Here is an 11,096-nt window from a genome sequence, read left to right as displayed (position 1 = left end):
TTGGGGTTCAGGAGTCAGCAAGACGGACTTGGCTCTCGCCTGGGGGAGCTGGAGTCCCGAGGGGCCGTCGCTCAGCTGTACCCAGAGCGGGGTCGGCGGCGCAGCGAGTTCGGCTGCGGGGCGCAGGGAGAGGGGGCTGCGGGACCTGGGCAGCTCGTCATGATAAAGAAAGAGCCACTCTATGGCCGGGCGCGGTGGCTCAAGCCTGTAATTCCAGGACTTTGGGAGGCCGAGGCGGGCGGGTCACGAGGTCAGGAGATCGAGACCATCCTGGCTAACACGGTGAAACCCCGTCTTTATTAAAATACAAAAAATCAGCTGGGCGTGGTGGCGGCTGCCTGTAATCCCAGTTACTCGGGAAGCTGAGGAAAGAGAATGGGGTGAACCCGGGAGGCGGAGCTTGCAGTGGCCGAGATCGCGCCACTGCACTCCAGCCTGGGCGACAGAGAGAGACTCCGTCTCAAAAAAAAAAAAAAAGAAGAAAGAACCACTCGGGGGGCGAACTGAGCACGGACAGAAAGCTCGAGCGGCCCCGCGCCCAGGGCTCGGCCGGTGGGGAAGCCCGATCCCACCAGCAGCGGAGGCGGCACGGGGCAGGGAAGGCGGGTCCGGGGGGAGCGAGGCCTGGAGGGCGGGGGCCGGCGCTGGCCACGCCCCGATGCGTGCTGACGCCACGTCGGCGGACGCCGGAAGCGGAGCTGGCGCACGCCGTTGCCAGGCAACGGGGCGGTGCAGGCAGGAGGGGACTGCTGTTTGCAGGTTTCTCTCGGCCTGGCCCTGAGCGGCCCTGCCGAGGCGGCGACGAAGGTGGGTGCGGGGCCCGGGCCGGGACCCAGGACACGCGGGGACTCTCGGGAGCCGTGGGCCAGGCGTTTAGCCGGCCACCTGGGACCCTGTCCAGGCTCAGACGGTCCAGGGCTGCCCTGCGGGCCGCGTGCAAGAGGGACTCTCGGGAGGCCCTGGGGCGCCGCACCCACTCCCTCTGGCCAGCGTGGACCTCCCAGGCCCCCTCGCTGGTCCCTCCAGAGCAGGAGCCCCGCTTTGGGCGGCCCCTCTCACACCTGCCGTGGGTCCGGTACACGCCCCTGTGTCAGACTCCGCGGTCGCACGCGTAGGAGGAAGCCAGGACTCCCGCGCGACCGGGCCGTGCCTGTGGTTTGTGTCAGTTGCACAGCAGCACGTGGGCACTTTCCACCGTCAGCCACTGGGCAGCCCGGGGCACTCCTGCAGCGTCCCCAGGCCCTCTCCAGGGCAGGGGAAGGTTGGGCAGTCCCGGGCGGCCAGCACTGCAGCGTGCATGTCTCCTGAGCAGCTGCCCATCGGGCCCCTGCTGGCCTGGCGGCTCCAAGATGCAAGGCCGGCAGGAGCTGCGGGGAGAGCCTTTGAGTGACCTCCGGGAGGAAGCAGCCAGCGCTTCCCTCCGAGTGGCACCTGAGAGGCTAAGTGATGACGGTTTGGAATGGATATGGACCTGCCCCGACCTCCTGTCCGATGGGAAAGCCAGCATCTCCCTGCCCGGTGAGGGCGGTTCCACCTGCGTTACCCGATATCCTGACCCTGGGGAACACAGCAGCACTTGGGGGGAGTTTGAAGGCTTTCGGGAATCTTCAGCCAAGTCTGGACAATTCTCACAGTCCCTTGAACTCCTGGAGAGACCCACAGAACCCCAGCCACCAAGAACCACTTCTGCCCCAAAGGAGTGCAGTTCTCACCAACCGTGCCAGGGTGGACCTTGGGTGACAGGAACTGCTGCCGTCTCACCTTCTGAGGTACTTCTGCCGTGCTGTGGTCACTATATTGCGTGGGATATGTGTACACACCAAGAGGCCTGCAGCCCTCGAATGTTGTGGCGTGCTGGCCAGGGAGGGGGCTGAGAGCCTCGGAGGGTCTGCTGCTCTCCTGGCCTTCGTCCCTGGCCATGTGGGTTGCCTGTCCCATCCTGAGGCCAGGGAAGGAATGAGTTGGCAGAGAAGGCTGCAGAAATGGATCACACCAAGGCCAGGTGGGGGCCACCTGAGCTGGGTCACTCTCTCTGACCATTCCTCCCCTGGCCTGTCCACTCCCCATTGGCGGGGGCTGCACTGGTCCCAGCTCAGGGCGTTTGAGGAGGAGCTTTTTGTCTGAATTCTTAATCTGCTGAATTTAGAAGTCTCAGAGCTTCTAAAATCACATGATCACATTTCAACTTTCTTGTAATGAATTGGGTGCTGCCCAGTCCGACCTGTGCAGGAGCCAGGGTCCCAGCCCTCAGCCCCCTGCCCCTGCTCTTTCAGAGCAGACTGCCGGGTGTTTCCTGTTTGGTGACACTTCTGCTTCTTCTCTTTTCCTGTATTCTTCCTTCCATTGTTCCTCTTTCTCTGCCACCTCTTCCCAAATGGTTCATCCCAAACACCATCACGAGAGATAAGACATAAAACCAGTGAGGAAGGAAATAAAGATATTTAGGTTCTCAGGGCTGGACTGTTTGTTTTCTAAAGCAGTTTCCCTGGAATCCTGATGAGATCTGGATTGCTGTAATGTTTGTTTTGAATACAGGATTTGTTTTCCAGCATGATTGATGTATTAGGGAACAATTTGAGCATAGTTGAAATTTCACAAGAAAGAGTAGGTGAATGCAAAAAACTGCCCCCAGCTGAGCTGGGGCCCGTTGGAATACATGAGACTCACACGCACACCCTCACACAGCGCTCAGCACCCCGACGTAGCACACCTGTCAACACCTGGTGTTAGGACCTCTCCCGGTTCAGACCACCCTCCTCCCACCCTTTCACACTAACTCAGCCTGTGAGCCTTCATCTTTTCCAAGGTAAAGTGCTGTGCTTATTGTAGTATGTATAATTTCTTTTTTTTGGCCGGACGCGGTGGCTCAAGCCTGTAATCCCAGCACTTTGGGAGGCCGAGATGGGCGGATCACGAGGTCAGGAGATCGAGACCATCCTGGCTAACATGGTGAAACCCCGTCTCTAGTAAAAAATACAAAAAACTAGCCTGGCAAGGTGGTGGGCACCTGTAGTCCCAGCTACTCGGGAGGCCGAGGCAGGAGAATGGCGTAAACCCGGGAGGCGGAGCTTGCAGTGAGCTGAGATCTGGCCACTGCACTCCAGCCTGGGCGACAGAGTGCGACTCCGTCTCAAAAATTTTTTTTTTTTTTTTTTGAGACGGAGTCTCGCTCTGTCGCCCAGGCTGGAGTGCAGTGGTGCGATCTCAGCTCACTGCAATCTCCGCCTCCTGGGTTCAAGCCATTCTCCTGCCTCAGCCTCCTAAGTGGCTGGAATTACAGGCACGCACCACCATGCCCGGCTAATTTTTGCATTTTTCGTAGAGACGGGGTTTCACCATGTTGGCCAGCCTGGTCTTGAACTCCTGACCTCGCGATCCGCCCACCTGGGCCTCCCAGAGTGCTGGGATTACAGGCGTGAGCCACTGCGCCTGGCCACATATACAATTTCTTTTCTTTTTTTTTTTTTTTGAGACGGAGTCTCGCTCTGTCCACCAGGCTGGAGTGCAGTGGCGCTATCTTGGCTCACTGCAAGCTCCGCCTCCCGGGTTCCCGCCATTCTCCTGCCTCAGCCTCCCGAGTAGCTGGGACTACAGGCGCCCGCCACAGCGCCTGGCTAACTTTTTTTTGTATTTTTAGTAGAGACGGGGTTTCACCGTGGTCTCGATCTCCTGACCTTGTGATCCGCCCGCCTCGGCCTCCCAAAGTGCTGGGATTACAGGCGTGAGCCACTGCGCCTGGCCCACATATATAATTTCTTAACCAAACATGGAAAACAGAACTAACATTGGGTGGCCATCTTTTTTCATGTGTCACTGACGAAGTTTGAATGTTTTGCCCTAACCCCACCGTTCCCATCAGTCCTCTGGTTTTGTGTGATTTTGCCAACATGGTGATTTTTAGGAATGAGTATGTCAAGTGATAGTAACACTAATGATATGATCAATTACAAATTTCATTTCCATCACAATTATTTCTTTGGAATAAGGTCACGTTATGTATGTCTTTCTCCTAACTTTGGTATGCTTTTGTTCTTTCAGTCCATTCTCAGCTATGAGAACATTTTAAAGTGTGCTTTTCAAGAAGTAGCAGTCCAGCAGGCAGCTGAAGACGTTTCCACCATAGATCATTTCCTAGAAATAAGCAGTGAAGAAAAACCTGGCCTTGAATGTGTACATAAATTGTGGTAATGAACTTAAATATTTCTTACAGCAACTGCATTTGTACTTTTGTTGGATAAAAGTAGGTGTGTGAGGCTTTGTTTTTGCCTTTATAGAGAGTAGCATCTCTGCCGAAGTCCTTGCTGTCTGTGGTCGTGGGGTCCTATGAGAAGCAGGCAGCACGATTGCTCCAGCTGTGGCCTTCCGCTCGGAGCCCTGTTCATCCCCCTCCCCCACCAGCTCACCTGGAGCAGTTGGACCCGAGCCCAGCTCCCCTTGGCTCTCAGTGCAGTGCTGGTGGAGTGGGTGGGGGGCTCACACTCAGTGCGAGTGGCTGGTGGGCCTGAGCAGTGGGCACAGGGGCTTTCTGGGGGACTTGGCCGAGCGGACCCTGGCTGCGTCGTGGTCCTCAGCCACAGAGTTCGAGAAAACACTGCACACTCTGGAGCCTCATTGTCAGCCCCAGCCCCAGCCCCAGGGGTGCTCCCAGTGCTGCCTGCAGGGCTGTGGGCTTCCAGGGGAAAGTGCACCCGCAGTCGCTCGCAGATGGCCATTTTCCAGGGACACGCTTTCAACTGAGCATTGAAAGACAAACGGTGCTCTAGCGGATTAGGCAGCAGTGGTTGAGAAGCTCGAGGTAAGTTGGCCCAAGGCCTGAGAGGGAGGAGGGAAGTGAAGGTTGGGGAGAGCTAGCTTCCGTGCCCCTCAGTGTGGTCTGTGGGGTGGGTCTCCCAGCAGCCAGGGGAGAGCCAGGTCAGCCTGCTGATTTGTGTGTCTCGGAGCAGGCCTGGACTTTCAGAGAGCTCTGCAGACAGGCCACTCTGGGCTCCAGCCCTGGCCCACTGTGGCCTCTACTGGGGTCCAACCCAGCACCTGCCCCAGGGGCTTGAGGACAGAGGCCTGGAGCCCAGAAGGCCACAACCAGCGTTGCCTAGATGGCCAGTATGCCCTCTGTATGTGGTGCTTCTGCCAAGCATGGTCCCTGGGGAAAAGCTGCCAAGAATGTGGTCCCAGCAAGCCCACGGTGGGGGTGGGCACTGTGCTGGCAGTATTGACATCTCTGTCCCCAGCCGCACGACTCTCAGACCCAGAGGCATGGGGAGTCCTGGTGTCAGGACTTGGCAGGGCTGGACACTCGTGGAACAGAAGGCTGGATGGTACTTTGGGGGTGGAGTAGAGCATGGTTTGTGTGTTCTGAAACACTGGGGTATTTTTTGGAAATGGTTTGGCGTTTAGCACATCTGCTCTTATTCTGTAGTTATCTGGAGTGCAGTGGCGCAATCTCAGCTCACTGCAACCTCCGCCTCCTAGGCTCAAGCAATCCTCCTCCCTCAGTCTCCTGACTGGGTCTCCAGGCACCCGACACCACGCCCAGCTAATTTTTGTATTTTTTGTAGAGACAAGGTTTTGCTATGTTGCTCAGGCTTGTCTCGAACTCCTGAGCTCAAGTGATTTGCCCTCCTCGGTCTCCCAGAGTGCTGGGTTTACAGGTGCGAGCTGCCACACCTGGCCTTGTACTCATGTGCCCTTCTCTACTAGAGCGTGAACGTCCTACAGGCAGACCTTCTCAGTCCCTCACAGTACATAGCAGTGATGTGGCACAGAGTAGACATTCACCGTTGGTTTGTTCATTTGTTCTCCTAAGCATGCATTGGTACTCTTGGTTCGTGAGCATCTATTTTGTACTCAGCACAGTTCTAGGCACTTGAGTGAACAAAACCAGCAAAATACCTAGCCTCATGGAGCTTCCACTCCTTGGAGGAGACAGTCAGTAGTAGCAGTGAGTAAGCTACTCCAGGCCAGGTGCTGTGAGGCGTAGAGGGGGCACGGGAGGTGGGTTGGGGGACTGCAGGATGGCACGTGTTGTTTGAATGAAAGTGTAAATGGACAAATAAACGAGGCAGGCCAGTGCTCCTGCAGGGAACATTGTTATTATTATTTTTTTTTTTATTTGTTTTTGAGACGGAGTCTCACTCTGTTGCCCAGGCTGGAGTGCAGTGGTGCAATCTCCACTCCCTGCAACCTCCGCCTCCCGGGTTCAAGCGATTCTCCTGCCTCAGCCTCCCCAGTAGCTGAGATTACAGGTGCCCATATTTGTATTTTTAGTAGAGACGGGGTTTCACTATGTTGGCCAGGCAGATCTTGAACTCCTGACCTCGTGATCCGCCCGCCTCGGCATCCCAAAGTGCTGGGATTACAGGCATGAGCCACCGTGCCCAGCCCGGGAATGCTGCTTTTAGAGTTCTTAACAGAACTCTCGTGAGTCTCGGCTTGGGGGTAAAGGGCAGGCGCCCCGTTGTGTGCCTTGGGCAGTGCTTCAGTGATCTCCTCAGAAGGCTTTCAAGGTCACCTTTTAACAGTTGCATCTGTTTTCCAGTAATGAATCCAGAAAACTCTGGAGAGCCCTTCAGAGCAAACATACCACATCTACTTCTCAATGCCTCTGGAGCGAGTCCCGTTGCCAGGAGAACTTCTTTCTTGTTCTTGGAATAGATGCTGCGCAGAAGGTAGGTGGTTTGGGTTGACACAGGGCTGCTGGGACTGTGGCTGAACTTCACTGTGGCCAGTGGTCCTTGGCCACGCCCAAGGGGTGGGTGTAGGCACAAGTGTGGGGTCAGGTGGGTTAAAGCCACTAGGTGGCCCCATAAACATGTCAAGGCCATTGGATGAATCCCGAATGCTTGAGGCAGGAGCCAGCAAAGCCTAGAGCAGGAGGTAGGGAAAGGCTCTGGAAAGGCCTGAGCCCGCACCTGACAACGCACACAGAGATGTGCATCAGTGCACACACACTGCCGCACACATGCCACCACACACTGCCGTGTGCACACACCATGCACCCGCCACTGCTGCCGTGCGCACACACCACACGCACGCCACTGCTGCCGTGCGCACACACCACCACACGCACCACTGCCACGCACAGACTGCAGACGGCCATGCATGTGCTCAAGCTCCTGGGCTGTCACAGAAAACACCAGTCACAGGGAGGGCCGCCCTTCAGCAATCTAGATTTCAAGGATCTTTCTTCATTCTTAAATATTATGGAAATTTTCAAACATGGAAAACTCAAAAAGGGCCAGCCAGACAGGCAGATTGGCCCTGGTTGAAGACAGGGGCATGAAAATGGTTGCCCTGTTGGCCTGTGGGCCACAATGGGCTGGCCAGGAAGGAAGTGAAGGGCAGAAAGGAACAGAGAGGTTCCCAATGAGATCAGCCGTGACTGTATCATTGTGAGGAAAACAGAGAACCAGGAGGCTAGGAAATGGGAGCCTGAATAGAAGGCTCAGAGGTGGGCCAGCTCCGAGTGGCAGCAGCGTGGAGGGTGTGTCTGAAAGTGGCCGTGAAGGCGTTATTCCCGCTGAGCAGCTGAGGGGCGCTGAGGTCCTGAAGGGAAGCGAGGCCTGTGAGCCGGGGATGAGGCAGCGAGTGGCAGGGCTAGGGGAAACGGGTGACCTGACCTGCAGAGGGGTCTGAGAGAACTTTGCAGTTTTAGAATGAAATTAGTAGAAGGGCTCCGGGGAAAAGAAAACAGGAGACAAAATGATGCCTGTACTGGCTGTCTGATGGGGTCTGTCTCCTTAGAACCTTTCTGGAGGCCAGGGCCCCATCATGGAAGATTGTGACCTCAGACAGCCTGAAGGCCTCCTCCCTGTCAGCGGCTTCCGTCTCCAGCATTGTAAAGCCCTGATCCAGACCAAGGTGAGTGGTCACCAAGGAGAGGCCTCGGGGAACCGCGCTGGTGGTGTCCACACATGCGGAGCCCTCTGCTTTCTCTGATGTGAGTCAGCTGCTTGTTTTATTCCGTTGAGTCTTGTGGACTTAACAGAAAACAAATATTTCTACTATTTAGGGCAGACAGGCAAATTGTTAACACCACTGCAGGGTGCCAAGGAATATAAATATCATCCAGAAAGACTCTTAGGCCAGAGGACCCAGGATATGGGTGGGTCACACAGGAGAACTGGCAGGAGAAGCCAGGCAGAGAAGGAGCTGCAGGGAAGCTGAGACGCCAGGTATGGATGACGAGGCTGGAAGGATGAGGCAGGACCAGGCTGTGACTGTTGGGCCAGGGGATGTGACTCCGCCTGGGCAGCTGTCATGGACTGAGCTGACTGGCGGCCTCAGTCACAGACCGCTTGCCTTACACAGGGGTCTGCCCACAGCTTTCTCATGAGCTGCGGTTCTTGCTGCAGAGTCACTTCATCACATCATCACAGCTCAAGGCAGAAGAGAGGATGAGGAGAGAAGGGGACTTCTTCCTGCAGCTCTCTTTTATCAGGGGGAAGAAAAGCTTTTCTGGGCTGGAGTCTGGAGCCCACTCTCAGACCAGGTATTGCAGGAGGGGTGAGATGGCCAGGCCTAGCTCACCTGGTTTCCTCTCATCCTGGAGACCCAGGACCCTGGAACAGTCGGGGCTCATTGTGTACACCCAGGAGATGGTGGGAGGACACATGGGCAGCCATCTGCATGAAGAGTGACATGCAGGGAGGCGCAGGGGTAAATTACTGCCCTGTGGCCTGGTAGAAGGTGACAAGGACCTGAGCCTGAGCTGGGACAGCAGGAAGGTTGCATAGCAGAGGAGGCAGCCAGGGTCAGCTTCTGGGCAAGAATTGGCATGAATGTGGCACTGCCCCCAGCTGACGTGGGGTGGGTGCCCTGGGTGGTCAGCATACAGGTGACAGGTGTCATGGTGCAACAGAAGAGGGCCCTCATCGGCTGTCTTCACAGGCTGTCCATCTTTTTGAAAAACACCGCAGCACAGGAGGGTTGTCCTAGAGCAGCAGGCCATAAAGAAATGTTTGTGGCTGTGTTGTTCACAACAGCCCATACTGGGGCAGACGCCCAGCCACAGCTGTTTGGGGGAAGTCTGTGGTGTAGTCCAAGAGTGGCCACTGCAGGGCTGTGAGTGTGCAGGGTAGTGGCAGCCTCCACCAAGGAGTGCCAGACAGGTAGCACAAGGGCCAGAGACCCCTCCTAAGATGTGGGCCAACTGCTGTCGTCGGGGCTGGCTGCAGGCCAGAGCCATAGACTCAATCATGAGGAGCCCCAGCATGTTTTCCCGTGCGCCTCTGGTGACACCTCATGATGAGAAGGTTTCTAAGAGGAGAACCAAGGAGAGAACACTAGGGGGCCGAGAGGCTGGGGCGGCCAGGGGCAAACGCCCAAGTGAGCGTTTCTCATTGCCGGGGGTGCGCGTGCCTGACTGCTGTCCTCTCATCTCAGCTCTCGGGGCCGCCTGGCAGCAGACAGGGGAGGCTGAGGACATGCAGCCGCTTCCCGAAGACGCCCTCATGCGGAGGTGGCCAGCACATCACTGTGCCAAGGAAAAAGATGTTCACGCCGCGCACGCTCAAACTGACACTCTTTAATAGCGACATTTGCTAACATCAGGAGTACTTTGTACCTTCATGAGGAATTTTTCATTTTCTTCCTGGTTGGGTTGATGTGGAAACCAGAACTGTCTGTGGAGCTGTTTTCCAGATCCCAGGCCCATTCCTGGGATCTCTCCAACGGGACCTGTCCTGTGCTCTGGGCTCATCTCAGGTCTGACCAGGAGATGGAGGATGTGTCCTTGGCAGAGCCAGTCCTTGTGGGGAAACAGAGGTTTCTGGGTGCCATGGCAGGCTGTCGGGGTCCAGGTGGCACCCATGGGCCCCCTGGCCCATGTGAATGCTTCTGGCACCTGGCGGGTGGTACCCAGGGATGGACCCTGGGCATGGCTTCTGGGCTGCTTAGGCCAGGGGGAACAACTTGTGGTCAAATCCATGAGTTCAGAGGAAAAGGGGAAGGCGCTGAAATGTCACCAGAGAGACAGCTGTTGAGAGTGCTCAGAAACCCTCTGGCTGTCACACTCTGCCCTGGCCCTGGCTGCCATGTGGTCAGGGCACCATGAGGGTGTGCAGGTGTGCAGTTTCCTCAAAGCCTCGCTGGTGCCCTCACTCACTGCCCGGGCCTCTGCCCAGCAGCCTCAAGGACAGGCCTTTCTCCCTCATGGTTGTGGACAGGAAGTCGCACCACTGGCCTGCGAGAGCTTCTGGTGGGCCCATGGCTTCCCCTAATTATCTGCTAAGGAAAACTGTGCTCTTCGAACGGCAGAGCCAAGAAGTCAGCCCTGACTTTTGTAAAATTTTATTAAGTAAAACTGCTTAGATAAGCCTGTTCTCACTGCTTCATCAGCTGGGGGGACTGATACCTGAAATCCTGTCCCCAGGGGAGGCCTGAAGTCTAAGCAAGCAGCCACCCTGGCTATCTCTGTTCCAGCCAAGGCCACACGGGGGACCGCAGCCTCCACGTTGCCGTGGTTATCAGTGGGATGTGTGCAGTGATGGGCAGGAGTTTCCATCATAAGGGAGGAGGAGGTGGATGTCCCTGTACACACCATGGCCTCAGCCACCCAGCTGCACAGCCAGCACCATGCTGCATGTGGCTTTAGGTCTGTGATGAGGATCATTCCGTTTTGTTTGTTTTTGGGTATCACATGTTTTGGAAAGCTGTTTCTATTTTTCATTTTAAGCCAGGTGAAACTGGGAATTTAGACTTTTTCTAACACACAGCTTCCTTCAAAGGCACTGTCTTTTGGGCCCCTTTATAAAGCCCCTCCAGGAGATGCCCTGGTTTCCTAACCTTTAAAAGTTAGACTTTAACAAGCCAAAATATTCCATCCTGCTCCTTCCATTCCAAGATTCGGGTTCAGACTGTGCCACGGCATCATGATGTCACCCGTGGTGGCCCTTGCTCCTCACCTGGCTGGATGTTGGTGACCACAGACCTCAGAAGGCCAAGCCTTTCTCCTGACCTCCCTGTGGCCTTACAGGAACCTCAGAAGCAACAGGTTCCAAACCTGACTTCTGTGGTGCCCGGCAGAGAAGAGAGGCCCTGCTGCTCTCGTCCGCAGAGGCGAGTGAGAGGAGGAGGACCCTCACAGAGTCAGGTAAGGA

The 11,096-nt window shown here is 56.1% G+C and overlaps 1 protein-coding gene across 5 annotated transcripts; it reads left to right on the top strand.

Moving 5' to 3' along the window:
• Positions 1 to 680: 680 nt before the first annotated feature.
• CLBA1 (clathrin binding box of aftiphilin containing 1) lies at positions 681 to 10,312 on the top strand. 5 transcript variants are annotated; one of them, XM_033191072.1, is made up of 6 exons: positions 681 to 1,769; positions 4,039 to 4,184; positions 6,536 to 6,665; positions 7,741 to 7,857; positions 8,322 to 8,488; positions 9,382 to 9,837. In XM_033191072.1, the coding sequence occupies exons 1-6, from the start codon at positions 1,350 to 1,352 to the stop codon at positions 9,416 to 9,418; spliced, it is 1,017 nt and encodes a 338-aa protein (XP_033046963.1). In that variant the 5' UTR covers positions 681 to 1,349; the 3' UTR covers positions 9,419 to 9,837. The 5 variants fall into 5 exon arrangements, with proteins under 5 accessions (XP_033046963.1, XP_033046964.1, XP_033046966.1 ...); XM_033191073.1 differs by having other exon boundaries at positions 682 to 1,769; positions 8,352 to 8,488; XM_033191075.1 differs by lacking the exon at positions 8,322 to 8,488 and having other exon boundaries at positions 685 to 1,769; positions 7,741 to 7,936; positions 9,382 to 9,497.
• The last annotated feature ends 784 nt before the right edge of the window (positions 10,313 to 11,096 follow it).

This window comes from Trachypithecus francoisi, unplaced genomic scaffold, assembly GCF_009764315.1.
Source record: "Trachypithecus francoisi isolate TF-2019V2 unplaced genomic scaffold, Tfra_2.0 Lachesis_group3, whole genome shotgun sequence".
Classification (NCBI taxonomy): Eukaryota; Metazoa; Chordata; class Mammalia; order Primates; family Cercopithecidae; genus Trachypithecus; species Trachypithecus francoisi.
This window is presented reverse-complemented; position numbering and strand designations above follow the sequence as displayed.